This window comes from Somniosus microcephalus, chromosome 5 (assembly GCF_052327205.1).
Source record: "Somniosus microcephalus isolate GS21.2 chromosome 5, FLI_Smic_1.0, whole genome shotgun sequence".
Lineage (NCBI taxonomy): Eukaryota > Metazoa > Chordata > Chondrichthyes > Squaliformes > Somniosidae > Somniosus > Somniosus microcephalus.
In genome coordinates, this window is record NC_140991.1 from 131,547,099 (window position 1) to 131,563,879 (window position 16,781).

At 46.2% G+C, this 16,781-nt stretch overlaps 1 protein-coding gene across 2 annotated transcripts in view; it reads left to right on the forward strand.

Moving 5' to 3' along the window:
* The window catches only part of LOC147117333 (uncharacterized), a 99,941-nt gene that overhangs the window by 39,114 nt on the left and 44,046 nt on the right, over positions 1 to 16,781 (forward strand). For both annotated transcript variants that reach the window (XM_085987130.1, XM_085987129.1), the window contains 2 exons: positions 13,903 to 14,029; positions 16,476 to 16,661. In XM_085987130.1, coding sequence (XP_085843256.1) covers positions 13,903 to 14,029; positions 16,476 to 16,661 — 313 coding nt within the window. The remainder of the gene's footprint in view (positions 1 to 13,902; positions 14,030 to 16,475; positions 16,662 to 16,781) is intronic.

Sequence of the window (16,781 nt, forward strand, 5' to 3'; positions counted from 1 at the left end):
ACTACCCTCTGAGTGAAGAAGTTTCTCCTCATCTCAGTTTTGAAAGGGCAGCCTCTTATTCTAAGATTATGCCCCCTAGTTCTAGTCTCACCTGTTGTGTCGGTACCTTTCTACCTGGACACAATTTAGGACTCAGAACTCAGAGATTCAAACATGAAGTGCTTTATTGGAAGGAAAGGAAGTTTTGGAAAAGTCCGAACAAAGAGAGCTAAAACTTAACAGAGAACACCCAACCATTTATCTCCTGTGACAGCGCCACCACAGGTGGGAGGAGAACACACAATACATAACATTTCCTCCCCTCTTAAATGGAAGGTCCATATTATTCCTCAACAGGTAAGTTACTTTCAATGCACTCAACGAACCTAGGGTAGAGGTAGACTGCCTCAAACCCTGACTTTACCCTGGGGTTTATTCTGCCCCACTCTTGTGGGTAAGTCACTAAGCCTACAGATCCAAGCGTCTTGGAGGCCGCCGCTCTCTGACAGGATACCGGCGGTCATCGCTGGCTTCCACAGCAGTAGGCATTGACACAGGCCTGGATGGAGAAGGTGCCTATGTCAGTTGAAAGTCAGGAGTTTGCACAGGTGGAACAGTCTCTTTGACTTCCTGTGTTGGAGAAGAGCGCTGTGGCAAAGGATGCTGGTTTGCGGAATCATCCGTAAACAGTTCAGGCCGTTGGAGCCTCTGTGGCTGTCTCTGCTCCTAGCAACAGTTGATCTGTGTGTCTTCTCCAGACGACGTCCTCAGCAGTCTCAACCATGTAAGACACAGGGCCCGTCTGCACGATCACCGTAGCAGGAACCCATTTCGGTCCAGTGTTGTAGTTTCGAGCTAGGACGTGCTCTCCCGGATGAAACCGTCTCTCCTTGGCTCTTTTCTCTCTCTTTTCAACTTGAGCTTGTTGTTGACAATGGACAACCTATTCTGCCCTTGGAGGTTTGAGTAAGTCAAAACTTGTCCGCAACTGCCTCTTCATCATGAGCGAAGCAGGGGAAGTTTTGGTTGTGGCATGCGGCTCGTTCCTGTAGAACAACAGGAAGCTGTTCAGACGTTGATGGATTGAGCCCTGACCTTGCGATGCCTTCAAGGCGTGCTTCAAAGTTTGCACAAACCTTTCTGCCTGGCCGTTAGTAGAGGGATGATAGGGCGCAGACCTGATGTGTTGGACACCATTCACATGCAGGAAGGTTGCAAACTCCTGTGATACAAATTGTGGACCGTTGTCACTGACGAGTTGTTCTGGTGAGCCATAATGGCTGAACATCTCACCAAGTTTCTCAATTGTTTTCTCTGCCGTGGTAGACCTCATCACAGTGACCTCCGGCCACTTGCTACGAGCATCCACAACCACCATAAACATCTTCTCTTCGAAAGGACCGGCGAAGTCCACATGTACTCGCTGCCACACTTCTGCAGGCCAATCCCAGGGGTGTAGGGTTGCCAGCTGTGGAACATTCCGGACCCTTTGACATGAGGAACATGTTTTGGCTTTCTCCTCAATATTCCCATCGAGACCTGGCCACCAGAAGTAGCTTCTTGCCATTTCCTTCATCCGAACCATCCCACTGTGGCCTGTATGAAGTTGTTGCAGTATAGGTTCCCTCAGAGGTGGCGGAATGATGACACGGCGTCCCCAAAGAAGACAACCTGCCTGGACGGAGAGCTCATTTCTTTTTGAAACGTAAGGTTTCAAACTAGGAGAATCTCCTATCGCTCTCCCTCGAATGACATTGTCCATTACCTCAGACAGGACTGGATCGTTGCGGGTGTACCTTCGCACCTGAACTGCAGTGACAGGTGCTCCCTCCACTTGTCTAAAGTAGAAGATGTCTATCTGACGAGGCTCTGGGGGAGTAACAGGCAAGGGTAGCCTCGAGAGACCGTCTGCGTTGCCGTGCAAGTCTGATTTGGGATATTTGATGTCGTATGTGTGTCCTGACAACAGTAAAGCCCACCTTTGCATCCTGCTTGCAGCAAGAGACGGAATTCTGCTGTGGGGCCCGAAGATTGAAGTCAATGGACGGTGGTCCGTCAGGAGTGTGAACCTTCTCCCAAACAGGTACTGATGAAATTTTCGAATTCCAAAAACGATTCACAAGGCCTCGCGCTCGATCTGCGCATAGTTACTCTCGGCCTTGTTCAAGGTGCGTGATGCGAAGGCGATAGGTTTCTCTTCACCCGAAGGCATGATGTGGGATATGACTGCTCCCACACCATATGGTGATGCATCACATGCTAGCTGCATGGGTAGCTTTGGGTCGAAGTGTGTCAGGACCTCCGAATTCAGCAATGCTTTCTTTGCTTGGGCGAAAGCTTCGTTGCACAGTTCAGTCCATTTCCATGTTTTGCCTTGACATAGCAACTGATGTAACGGCTTCAGCAATGTTGCTAAGTCTGGAATAAACTTCCCATAGTAGTTAAGTAGCCCCAGAAATGAACGTAACTGGCTCACATTCTGGGGTGCTGGGGCCTCCACGATCGCCTTAACCTTTGACGGCGCATTATGCAGGCCAGTAGCGTCAATCACATGCCCCAGGTACTCGACTGAAGACTGAAAGAATTCACATTTGTCTTTACGAACTCGGAGTCCGTACTCTTTCAGTCGTTGTAGTGTCGCATCCAAGTTCAGAAGATGATCCTCCTCATTTGTCCCAGTGACAAGGATGTCGTCCAGGTAGCACTGGACTCCTGGCAGTCCACTCAAAATCTGATCCATTGCCCTTTGGAATAGAGCAGGGACCGACGTAATTCCAAACGGAAGGTGGCAGTACCTGTATAGCCCCTTGTGTGTCACAATTGTCAGCAGCTCCTTTGATTTGTCATCGACATGCATTTGTAGATAAGCCTGGCATAAGTCTATTTTGCTGAAATTTTGCCCTCCGGCCAGGCCCGTAAAAAGATCATCAATGAGGGGAAGAGGGTACTGTTCTACAGACAGCACCGTGTTAATAGTCACTTTAAAATCCCCGCAGATTCGAACAGATCCATCCTTTTTCAGGACAGGAACAATGGGTGTGGCCCATTTGCTCACGCTCACAGGCTCCAGGACTCCATTCTCGACTAAGGCCTCCAAGTTAGCCTCAACTTTTGGCCTAATTGCATAGGGTACAGGTCGGGCTTTGTGAAACTTCGGCTTGCTGTCAGGTTTACTGTCCAGTCTCACGCTGATCTTTTTCATGCTCCCAAGTTCCCCATTGAAGAGTTCTGCATGTTTGTTTAACACTGCAGTCAGACCTGACTCTCCTTTTGACATCATGCGGATTGCAGGCCAGTCCAGCGTGATTTTCTCTAGCCACGCACGTCCCAGTAGCGATGGGTAATTTCCCTTCACCACATATAGTGGCAGTTTTGCAGTCTGTCCGTTCAGTTTAACTGTCACCTCAATGACACCTCTCATGGCCACAGGTTCACCGGTATACGTCTTTAGCACAATGTTTGTTGGCTGAAGGGTAAGATGCTTTAGCATTTTGTTGTAGACAGTGTCTGAAACAAGGGAAACAGCCGCGCCTGTGTCCACCTCCATCCGCACTGATTGTCCCTCCACCAGTGGTGACACCCAGTAGCCATTTGATCCACCTGCAACCGTCAGTATGTGCACCTCTTCCTCCTCAGAGGTGTCGCTCCCCTCTGTTTTGCTTGTTCCACCATACTGCACTGAATGAACACTCTTTTTCCTCTCTCGTCCAAATACAGACATTTTGCTTCCATGCTTCCCAGCTCTGTCTGTTCTTTTTTTACCTCTACAGGCGCGTTCAATGTGACCCTTTTTGCCACAATTTCGGCATTCCAGCTCTGTACACCAGCAGTCATTAGCATGATGGCCCGTTTTCCCACAACGGTAACATGTGCCGTTCCGCGCACCTTTAGGCTCCGACGACACTTTGTGAACTCTCCCTGTTGAACTCAACTGGTGAGCCTCCTTTTCCGCCATCTCCATGGAGACACTAACTTCAATGGCCTTTTCAAGAGTAAGGTTGTCCTCAGTAAGAAGGCGCTTCTGTGTGGCTGCATTTTGCAGACCACACACAAGTCTGTCTCTAATGGTGTCATTCAGCACCTCCTTGAACTGGCAGTGTTCCGACAACCTTTTTAAAGCAGCAATAAACATCGTCACTGATTCCCCCTCCTCTTGATTCCGTTTGTGAAATCTAAATCTCTCAGCAATAACCAGAGGTTTTGGTGAAAAATGTGCTCCAAGAATTTCCACTAGTTGCTTATATGTTTCAGTTCCTGGCTTATCTGGTTGCACGAGGCTGCGAAGTAAGTTAAAAGTCTTCGGCCCGATTACACTCAAAAAGGTAGGCATGACCTTTTCATTTGCCACCGCATGCGCCAATACAAAATAGTCAAAACGTTCCGTATATGCGCTCCATTGCTCCACATTTTCATCAAAATCACCGATGTTTCCTAATATAGTAGCCATCTCACGTTTCAAATTAAATTCTCTGTTTACTCACTGCACCCGTAACGTACGCAGATTCATCCGCTCCTCGTTGCCACTTGTTGTGTCGGTACCTTTCCGCCTAGACACAATTTAGGACTCCGAACTCAGAGATTCAAACATGAAGTGCTTTATTGGAAGGAAAGGAAGTTCTGGAAAAGTCCGAACAAAGAGAGCTAAAACTTAACAGAGAACACCCAACCATTTATCTCCTGTGACAGCGCCACCACAGGTGGGAGGAGAACATACAATACATAACATCACCCATCAGTGGAAACATCCTCACTGCATCCACCCGATCAAGCCCCCTCACAATTTTATATGTTTCGATAAGATTGCCTCTCATTCTTCTGAACTCCAATGAGTAGAGTCCCAACCTACTCAACCTTTCCTCATACGTCAACCCCCTCATCTCTGGAATCAACCGAGTAAACCTTCTCTGAACTGCCTCGAGAGCAAGTATATCTTTTCTTAAATATGGAAACCAAAACTGCACGCAGTATTCCAGGTGTGGCCTCACCAATACCCTGTATAACTGCAGCAAGACTTCCCTGTTTTTATACTCCATCCCCCTTGCAATAAAAGCCAAGATTCCATTGGCCTTCCTGATCACCTGCTGCACCTGCACACTAACTTTTTGTGTTTCATGCACCAGGACCCCCAGATCCCTTTGTACTGTAGCACTTTGCAGTTTCTCTCCATTTAGATAATAACTTGCTCTTTGATTTTTTCTGCCAAAGTGCATAACCTCACACTTTCCAACATTATATTGCATCTGCCAAATCTCTGCCCACTCACTTAGCCTGTCTGTGTCCTTTTGCAGGTTTTTTATGTCCTCCTCACTCACTGCTTTCCCTCCCATCTTTGTATCGTCGGCAAACTTGGATATGTTGCACTCGGTCCCTTCCTCCAAATCGTTAATATAGATTGTAAAGAGTTGGGGTCCCAGCACTGACCCCTGCGGAACATCACTAGTTACTGATTGCCAGCCCGAGAACGAACCATTTATCACAACTCTTTGTTTTCTGTTAGATAGCCAATCTTCCACCCATGCCAGTATATTACCCCCAATCCCGTGATTTTTTTATCTTGATCAGTAATCTTTTGTGTGGAACCTTGTCAAATGCCTTTTGGAAGTCCAAATACACTACATCCACTGGTTCCCCTTTATCCACCCTGTATGTTACATCCTCAAAGAATTCGAGCAAATTTGTCAAACATGACTTCCCCTTCGTAAAACCATGCTGACTCTGTCCTATTAAATTATGTTTATCCAAATGCTCTGTTACTGTTTCCTTAATAATGGACTCCAACATTTTGCCAACCACAGATGTTAGGCTAACTGGTCTATAGTTTCCAGCTTTTTGTCTACTTCCCTTCTTAAATAAGGGTGTTACATTAGCAGTTTTCCAATCTGCCGGGACCTTTCCTGAGTCCAGGGAGTTCTGGAAAATGATTACCAATGCATCCACAACCCCTACCGCCACTTCTCTCAAGACCCTAGGATGTAGGCCATCAGGTCTGGGGGATTTATCTGCGTTAAGTCCCATTATTTTACTGAGTACCATATCCTTAGTGATTTTAATCATGTTTAGCTCCTCCCCCCCCCCTGCCCCATTGCCCCCTGTTTGTCCAGTGTTGGGATATTTTTAGTGTCCTCTACTGTAAAGACTGATACAAAATATTTGTTCAGCATCTTTGCCATCTCCATGTTCCCCACCACTAGTTTCCCGGTCCCATCCTCTAAGGGACCAACGTTCACTTTAGCCACCCTTTTTCTTTTTATATAACTATAAAACTCTTGCTATCTGTTTTTATATTTTTTGCTAGTTTACTTTCATAATCTATCTTCCCTTTCTTAATTAATCTTTTAGTTATTGTTTGCTGGCTTTTAAATGCTTCCCAATCTTCTATCCTTCCACTAGATTTGGCTAATTTATATGCCCTTGTTTTCAGTCGAATACTATCCTTTATTACTTTATTAAGCCACGGATGGCTGTCTTTTCTTTTACTCCCCTTTTTCCTCAGTGGAATATATTTATCTTGAAAGATGTGAAATATCTCCTTGAATATAGACCACTGCTCTTGTACCGTCTTACACTTTAATCCGTTTTCCCAGTCCACTTTAGTCAATTCTACTCTCATACCTTCATAGTCTCCTTTATTTAAGCTTAGTACGCTGGTTTGAGATCCAACTTACCCTCAAACTGAATTTGGAATTCAACCATATTATGGTCACTCATTCCAAGGGGATCCTTTACTAGGACATTTTTTATTAATCCTGTCTCATTACACAGGACCAGATCTAAGATTGCCTGCCCCCTGGTTGGTTCAGTTACATACTGCTCAAGGAACCCGTCCCTAATACACTCTATGAACTCTTCCTCAATGCTGCCATGCCCAATTTGATTAGTCCAGTCAATATGAAAGTTAAAATCCCCCATGATTATAGCTGTTCCCTTACTACAAGCCCCAACTATTTCCTGATTTATACTCTGACCAACAGAGTTGCAACTGTTAGGGGGCCTATAGACTACGCCCACTAGTGACTTTTTCCCCTTATTATTCCTTATCTCTACCCAAACTGTTTCACTATCCTGATCCTTTGACCCAATATCATTTCTGACTATTGCAGTGATTCCATCCTTGATTAACATAGCAACCCCACCTCCCTTTCCTTCCTGTCTGTCCTTCCTAATTGTCAAATACCCTTGTATGTTTAGTTCCCAGCCATGATTATCTTGCAGCCATGTTTCTGTAATGGCCACCAGATCATACCCATGTGTAGTTATTTGCACCGTCAACTCGTCAATTTTGTTACGAATGCTGTGTGCATTCAGATAAAGAACTTTCAAATATGTTTTCTGACAATTTATTCCTGCTTTTACCCCTTTTACTACTTTACCTTTATCATTATACATTCTGTCCCTTCCTGACATGCTCTGGTTTTTAATTCCCCCACTGCTACCTTGCTCTATTGCCTTCTCCGCTGTCATTTTTATTTTTCGCTCTCTTAAAACCTCCCCCCCACTAATTAGTTTAAAGCCCTCTCTACAGCCCTAGTTATTCGATTTGCCAGGATTCTAGTCCCAGCACTTGCCAAGTGAAGTCCATCCCAACGGAACAGCTCTCTCCTGTCCCAGTACTGATGCCAGTGTCCCAGGAAGCAAAACCCATTTCTCCCACACCAGTCTTTGAGCCACGCATTTAACTCTCTAATTTTATTTACCCTAGCCAAATTTGCACGTGGCTCAGGTAGTAATCCAGAGATTATTACCCTTGTGGTTCTGCTTTTTAATTTGGCCCCTAGCTGCTCAAACTCCCTCAGCAGAACCTCCTTCCTTGTCCTATCTATGTCGTTGGTACCAACATGGACCACGACAACTGGATCCTCCCCCTCCCACTCCGAGTTTCTCTCCAGCCCAGAGGAGATGTCCTTAACCCTGGCACCAGGCAGGCAACACAGCCTTCGGGACTCTCGCTCTCGGCTGCAAAGAACTCTATCTATCCCCCTAACGATACTATCCCCTACCACTACAACATTTCTTTTAACTCCCCCCACTTGAATGGCCTCCCGCTCCACGGTGCTGTGGCCAGGTTGCTCATCCTCCCCGCAGTCCCTGTTCCAATCCTCACAGGGAGTAAGAGCCTCAAACCTGTTGGATAAGAGCAAGGGCTGCGGCTCCTCCAACACTACCTCCTGGATCCCCGTACCTGCCTCACTTCTAGTCACACCATCCTGAACCTGGCCACGGACAAGTGCTCCCTCAGTCTCTCTCGATGTTTCCCCTCGGTCTCTCTCGATGTTTCCTCTCTCTCTCTCTCGATGTTTCCCCTCGGTCTCTGTCGATGTTTCCTCGGTCTCGATGTTTCCCCTCTCTCTCTCGATGTTTCCTCTCTCTCTCTCTCAATGTTTCCTCTCTCTCTCTCGATGTTTCCCCTCTCTCTCTCGATGTTTCCTCTCTCTCTCTTTCGATGTTTCCCCTCGGTCTCTCTCGATGTTTCCTCTCTCTCTCTCAATGTTTCCTCTCTCTTGATGTTTCCTCTCTCTCTCTCGATGTTTCCTCTCTCTCTCTCGATGTTTCCTCTCTCTCTCTCGATGTTTCCTCTCTCTCTCTCTCGATGTTTCCCCTCGGTCTCTCTCGATGTTTCCCCTTGGTCTCTCTCGATGTTTCCCCTCTCTCTCTCTCTCGATGTTTCCCCTCGGTCTCTCTTGATGTTTCCCCTCTCTCTCTCGATGTTTCCCCTCGGTCTCTCATGATGTTTCCTCTCAGTCTTTCTTGATGTTTCCCCTCGGTCTCTCTCAATGTTTCCCCTCGGTCTCTCTCGATGTTTCCCCTCTCTCTCTCTCGATGTTTCCCCTCGGTCTCTCTCGATGTTTCCTCTCAGTCTTTCTCGATGTTTCCCCTCTCTCTCCCTCGATGTTTCCCCTCGGTCTCTCTCGATGTTTCCTCTCGATCTTTCTCGATGTTTCCTCTCTCTCTCTCGATGTTTCCTCTCGGTCTTTCTCGATGTTTCCTCTCTCTCCCTTGATGTTTCCTCTCGGTCTCTTTCGATGTTTCCCCTCTCTCTCTCTCGATGTTTCCCCTCGGTCTCTCTCGATGTTTCCCCTCTCTCTCTCGATGTTTCCCCTCGGTCAGTAAGTAGGTGTTTCGCGTTGAGGAAGGCAATGGCCGTTTAAAGTCAATGCTGAGTCACTGCATAGGCTGCATAGCGTGTATGAGCGAGCCATCCGATGGACGGAAGAATTGCGGTTTTAATTCCGCACAAATTCTACAGGAGGAGCACGTTCTTTTCACATCTTCCGTAGAAAATGGGAGATTTTTAGATCGCATAAAGTGCAACATATGGGTAACGCCAGGATGGCATAAGTCAGTATGAAGATCCGCAAGAGTCGAAGTTGACAAAGAAGAGCAGAATGCCTGCATGAGGGTATCCGGGGCCACATTCTCTTTGCCAGGTCGATAATGTATGGTGTATCCAAAGGTGGCCAATTCCATCCTCCAGAGTTGTATTTTGTGATTCTTGATCTTAGTGCGTTTCCGGTTATCCAGCATAAAGGCCATGGAGCGCTGATCGGTTATAAGTGTGAAATGGTGATGAGTGAGAAAATGACTCCATTTACGTACAGCTTTGATGATGGCCGTAGCCTCCTTCTTGACAGGAGGATAATGGAGCTCGCTACCCTGCAAAGTTCTGGACAGAAATGCAACGGGTCGACCACCTTGATTCAAGGTAGCCGAGATCGCCACATCCGATGCATCGCACTCGACCACGAAAGGAAGATTTTCATCAATGGAACGAAGCGTGGCTTTTTCCAGTTGTTGCTTGAGGAGGTTGAAAGCTGAAATAGCTGTTGCTTCCAATGGAAATGACTGCGTGAAGCAGGGGCTGGATCTTGTCGGAGAAGTGGGGTATCCATTTCGCATAATAGGCGAACATGCCGAGTGCCCGACGAAGAGAGCCAAGATTCGTAGGGGGAGGGAGCTCCTGAAGCGGACGAAGTCACTCCGGATCCGGTTTGATGACACTGTTGCCCACCCAGTAGCCAAGGATGTTGACTGATGGTACTGATTTCATAGATTTGGACTAATTTAAGGTTAAACTGTGATGACGGAGAACATCAAAAAATTTCTGGAGGTTGGCATCATGCTCCTTCTGGTCATGACCAGCAATGGTGATATTATCCAGATATGGAAAAGTGTCCGTTAAGTTCTCCTGTTTGACTAGGCTATCCATTGCCCGTTGAAAGACGGCCACCCCATTGGTGACCCCAAATGGAAGGCAACAAAACAGGTAAAGCCGACCATTGGCCTCAAAGGCCATATACTTTTTGTCAGAGTCCTTTAACGGCACTTGATGATATGCGCTCTTTAATCAAAGGTTGAAAATACCTTGTAGTTAGCAAGGTTATTGACCATGTCATCGATGCGTGGTAGTGGGTAGGCATCCAGGTCGGTATACTGGTTAATAGTTTGCGAGTAATCGATGCAAAGACGTTTCTTGTGTTGCTTTAGAGGATTTTTGACAACGACGACTTGAGCCCGCCAGGAAGATGAACATGGCTCAATGATACCGTCAGCTAGAAGGTGAGAGATTTCTGCCTCGATAAAGGATAGATCATCTTAGCTGAAACGTCGTGATTTAGTGACTATGGGCTTACATCGGGGGGAAAGATTGGCAAACAAGGAGGGCTCGTCGAGCGAAGCTGCCGAAAGCGCACAAAACGGTACTTTGGAAATAGTAAGCTCTGGCTTTGACCCTCCAAACTTGAAAGTGAGTCTTTTGTGTTGTTTCTGGAAATCCTGTCCCAGGAGCACATCACTGCATAGGTTCTTGAGCACCCTGAGCCGGGTGGAGAAATAAGTGCAGTCATTGAGAATAAGGTCGACAAGACAAAAGCCGGAAGAATTGGTGGTCAGTGTCGTCAGAGCCATTGCAATTTCGCTGTCTGAGGGGTGGCATAGTGGTTAGCACTGTTGCCTCACAGCGCCAGGGACCCGGGTTCGAATCCAGCCTCGGGCGACTGTCTGTGTGGAGTTTGCACATTCTCCCCGTGTTTGCGTGGGTTTACTCCGGGTGCTCCGGTTTCCTCCCACAGTCCAACGATGTGCGGGTTAGGTTGATTGGCTATGATAAATTGACCCTTAGTGTTGGGGGGATTAAATACGTGGGGTTACGGGGATAGGGTGGGATATGTGTTGGTGCAGGCTCGATGGGCCGAAATGGCCTCTATCTGCACTGTGTGGTTTCTGTGAATTTCTGTGAATAAATACGTAGTTTTAACTTACTGACAGCCCGCTCACTAATGAAGCTGTCAGCTGCATGAGTCGATTAGTGCACTCAAAATGTGTCCATTTACCGAAACCTTCGTGGCTGCATGGGACAGACTTTGGGGGAAAACAGCTGTGATGGGAGGAGGAGCAGTTTTACCCTTGACAGCTGTAACCTCAGTAGTGGTTCTTGGGGGAGGAGCAGTTTTATAGATAGCAGCTGCAAAACTAACAGGAGCTCTCGACCGGTATACCTTAGAAAAGTGGCCTTTCTTACTGACAGCGGCTCTTGACTGGCATACCTTAGAAAAGTGACCTTGCTGCAATGATTGCAGGTTGTGTTACGAGCAGGATAAAATGTCCTATAATGGAACGCACCTCCACAGAAGAAACACTTCCTTCCAGACTGCCAAGATGCCGCTAGGGCGGGGTTGTCATCAGTGTAGGTTTCTAGGGTAGGGTTGTCATCAGCCAGGTTGGAGTCATCATCTGTGAGGGCTTCCGCCCGAGGCCTATCGAAGGAGTCACTAAAAGTGATAGCAGCAGCCCGTGCACGTGGTGAAAGATAGGTATCTGCATTCCTCTTTGCCAAGTCCAGAGAACATGCCTGATCATAGGCAGCCTGTAACTTGAGGGATTTATTCTCCAACAGACGCTGACGCACGAAGGGAGACGCAATCCCATTAATAAAGGAATCACGAATTAACTCCTCCTGGTACTGCTCAGCGGTAACAGCTTTAAGATTACAATCCTTGCTGAGCCGCGAAGCTTCTGAAGGAATTCGTCAAGTGATTCCCCGGGTTGTTGTCGAGTTGTGGCCAGTAGATGCCGAGCAAAAATTTCATTTGGGGACTTGACATATAGCTGCTGTAGTATTTGGATAGTGGCATCATAGTCTACACAGTCTTCGATATAATCAAACACATGAGGGGATACATAATTAGCAATATCTCTAATTTATCAGGAACATTCTCACCACACACCCTGAGGAAGTTGCTGAAAGTACGATACCAGTGTTTCCATACCTTAGCAGCTGTAAGTGAATTCGGGTCCAGGTCAAGACGGGCGGGTCTGAGTAGTTTCTCCATGATGGATCGATTACTTGTCTGAGTTCCCTTCTACGGTTCGAGTCGTAGCTGGCTGTTCCTGAATCACCCAAAGCGTGGAGTCGATATCAAGTTGATTAAATTGATGTAATAAAACTCACTAAAGCCTTGCTTTATGCTCAAACCAAGTGCGCAATCAACTTGTTTCAGAACATGGAGGTCTAGTTGTACTTCACTAGTTCCTTGTCTTGCAAAATGTCCCTGGAAAGCTGGGCCCACGCCCGAGTATTTATACTCCTTGGACGGCGCCACCAGCTGGCCGTCCAGCGTTATTTCATGAGTAGTTTCTTGATGATGGAGATTTATAACAGACAGTGTGTGCTAGATTTCGCTTTCATTTAATAACTGTAGTGGTTTTACAAAATGAAGAAGAGAAAACAAAATTATATGTAAAACATAATTTTTGTGAAGACAGTTTAGAAGCGTGTTAATGAAAGCCTCACGGACACTTTAGGGCGGTGATCTGACAGAGCAGATTGGTGCCCAGGCAGTGAAGATGAAAACCTATCCTATTCATTTTTTAAATAAAAACAGAAAATGCTACAAATACTCAGCAGGTCAGGCAGCATTTGTGGAGAGAGAAACAGAGTTAATGTTTCAGGTCGATAACCTTTTTTTATTTCACACCGTTCTTTCACTCACAATTAGATAGTGCTGCTCAAGCACTGATTTCCCATTCTTTTTTCACTGAAGCTGTATGGTTGTGACCTGTGGTTAGAAATTAGTCAATCATTGAGACTTTCCAATCTGTTCCCCACCTCCCATCAGTCCACCATTGGCAGCCATGCCTTCAGTTGTCATGGCCCTACATTAAGGGTACTATATAAATACAAGTTATCGTTGTTCAAGATGTGTTAACCCTTAGACTGTTGATAGTTCAGGAAAACTCATGTCTCCCTGGGCTGACTGCTTTTATTTTCAGCTTGTAATTTGTGAAACTGAAACAAACACTAATATTTCAGTAATAAAAACATGTGAATACCATAAAAAGCTTTGTTGCTGTAATATTAACCCCAAACTTTGTCATTTAAAAAAATTAAACTTAATTTTTAATTCTGTTTTCTAATTCTACCTATTCAAATCTTTTTTTCTGTTTTAAATTATTTTTAAAGATCTTTCACTTTTGTTTCTCTGGTCCCAGTATCCACTTTGGAGGTGGAAGCAAAAGACAACATTTGTTATTTGATTGACTTTAAACTGGCTCCAAATAGCAAAAGTATCAATGAATGACAGGCTCCCAACATAGATGTGCCAATTTTTGATGTATGAAAACCATGAAGAGGGCTGCCTACGAGTGTACTTGTTGCAGCCCTGACTGACCGTATAAGTAAACTCAACCTTGGTGCTTGAAGGGTTAAAATACCTTCAGTACCATTGTGCAGGCCTGCTTCCCTGATTTGACTCTTGACAGGACTGATATGTATCAGGGGACGCTAATATAAACAGTAAAAGAGCACAGATAGGAAAAGTAACAAATGGGGGCAGTTACTATTATCTGATACACCACGGTGGAGATACCCTGTAGTTAGAAATGTGCTGGGCTGTTCATCTTAGTGTTTTATGTTTTTGTATTGCTTAGGTGGAATGTCGCCATATCCGCTTCCTTAAGCAGCAGTGGGGTTGGTGGGTGTCTCGTGATGGGCGCAAAATAAATTCCTGGGGTGGTGCTTCGACTGACAGTGGAAAATGTGCTTGTGGGGAGAATGGTAAGAGGGACTACACATACTAATTAAAAACAGATATACTTTATCTCTTTTGTAAATGTCTCTGAAACACCCCAACCTTTCTATAAATGCAAGTCTTGCTTTCTTTATGACTCGTTCATAAATTACAAATGGGTTTAATACGCCTCTCCCCAAAGCTTTTTTATTCAGTTTTCAAATGATGTTAGAAAAGAGATGATGTTGGGTATTCATGACAATCAGTCACAATTCAAATCTGTAATAGGAGAATTTCTCTAAATGTTGAGTTTAGAAATTCTGGCCATTTTAAGTTTGTATCTCTCTGCTGTATTTATGTTACAATGCTGCTCCCAGCAGCCATGACTTCACGTTGCTGGTCTAAACGGATCTTTCCCAACTACCTGGGAAGATCTGCAGGCAGAAGTGAAAGTTGTGATTCTATCAGTGTACTGGAATCCAACCTGCAACATAACTGAAACAGACTCCAAGCACCAGCAGCTAAAACAGGCAAACACTTCTACTTGAAGCAGTACTAAGCAGTGTGAAAGCTACATGAGCCTGGTGAACTGGGCTGAATTATTTTAAGACTTTTTTTGTGTGAGTATACTGGTAGTTAATTGTAAATACATGCACTCTATGTTTATGATGCATAAATTTAAAAATGCTGGCCACAAAATTCGGCAGCTTAGCACTGGTGGTTAAGGCCGGTTTCCAGAAAAAATCCGCCCACTTCCGTTCCGCCGCGACTCGTGCTGAATGTGTGTTCAGCTGCAAGAGGGATTCCCCCCCCCCCACCCCCCAGCGCTATTTAAATCCAACTTGCAGGGAAGTTGATTATTTCTCTTGTACTGTTGGAGCCGGACTCGTCACTGTCAAGGAGCATGGAGGAGAGGCTCTCTGGCAGGCCTGCCATTGCACTAAGCATTTCTGTGTGCATGCCCATTACCCTTCTTCTGAAGGCCGCCCCATTGAAGTCCTCATCTGAGTTCTCTGCAGAAGAACTCGTGTGCGACATCACCTTCCGGGGAGCTGGCACCTGCCTTACCCTTTCCCCTTGGCCTGGTTGCAGCCCATTCATGCCTGGTGACTCACCACCTGCAGATCCCACACTCTATACTACACTCTACAGTTTGCGCAGTGCCATTTTCTAAGCTGGGAGTGTCCGATCGAGTGAAGGTGTCCCTTCTCCATCACTCTCCTCGTCCACTTCTTCCTGCACAGCCTGGGCTGGTGGCAGTTCTTGGGTATCTGAAAGGAGAAAGGCACAAGGGCTGGGTTGTGGTGAGGGAAGGGGGGAAAGCAAGATGTGCATGCTTACACCATCAGCAGATTGTAAGTGGGAAGAGATTGTGGGATGAGAGGGAAGTGGGATGTGAGAAGAAGGATTAGGTATAAGTATACCGTCATCATCAATGCTTTCAGCCTCACCGATTGCCACGGCCTCAATGACGTCCCCTCCAATTATCTCTAGAACTCTCTCCTCCAGCTGGGTCAGGTTCTGCAGCTGTGCCTGCCCCCCGCCTGTTAGCTCCTGCTCACGCTGGTTGTGAGCTACCTTGTCCTGCAAGAGAAAGGGAAGTGTGTCAGTGAGTGTGGTGCAATGTATTTGGGTGAGGTGCCTGTCATGGTTGAATAGCTGGCATTGTGTGCAAGGTGTGAGATGTGGGTGTGAGACTTGCAACAGTGGTAAGTGTGTAAGGGTGAAGTGAAGCTATCATTGTGAGGTATGACTTGTGATTGATAGAGATTGTTGGGTAGGTGAGTGATGGGTGTGTGGTGCATTGAGCAGTGTGTGAGGCTAGTGGTGCAGTTGGTGGGATATGGCATTTGAAGATGCAGTCACTCACCTCGACCACTCGTGTGAAGTCATTAAACTTCTTACGGCATTGGATCCATGTCCTGGGTGAAAGACTGGTGGCACTGAGCGGTTCAGCGATCTCCTCCCACTGCCTTCGAACAGTGTGTCTGGAAGGCCTCCTGGCCCGCTGCGGGTAGAGGACCTGTCTCCTCCTATAGACCCCTTGCACCAAGGCCTCCAGTGCTGTATTGGAGAACCGAGATGCCCATCTCTGTCCTGTTGTGATATTGCTAACTTCCAGCTCCAGTTAGAATAAGGTAGTTCTCTCACAAAGCACCTCCCCTTTAAGAAGTGCAGACAGCCTTTCATTCTGCAGGCAATTTTTAAATATAAAGCAGACTTCCCACAATATTGAGCTGCCTGTTGAGCGCTGAGCCAACCAGCAGCGCGTTTAGTGCTGGGCTCAGTGCTTCAATCATGTTAATGAGCAGGCAGCATGAATTTCGCATGCTGCCTGCACTACTTTCAACGGGTGTGGACAGATCATATATCACGATCTCCGCACCCATTTTCGGGCCTTATCCAATTTAGACCCCGCTAAATCTTACTAATAGGAAAATTATTTTTATATATTGAGGCATTAAAAAAAATCCCGCATATTTTTCTACACAGGCAACTGTGCCCTGGGTCTTTCCACATGCAACTGTGATGCAAATGACGGTGTTTGGAGACAAGACAAAGGATATTTGACGGACAAAAGTATTCTTCCTGTACAGGAAGTGAGGTTTGGAGACACACGAGATGTACCTGTAGAGATGGCGTTTCACAAGATTGGCCAACTTCGTTGTTATGGACAGGGTAAGACCACCTTAGAAAACAAACGGGGAACTCATTTCAAAAGCGATGCTTGAAGGTTGCTGAAGCAATTTGAAATTCATCATAAAGGAACAAACAATATAACTGGATAAATACAGCATC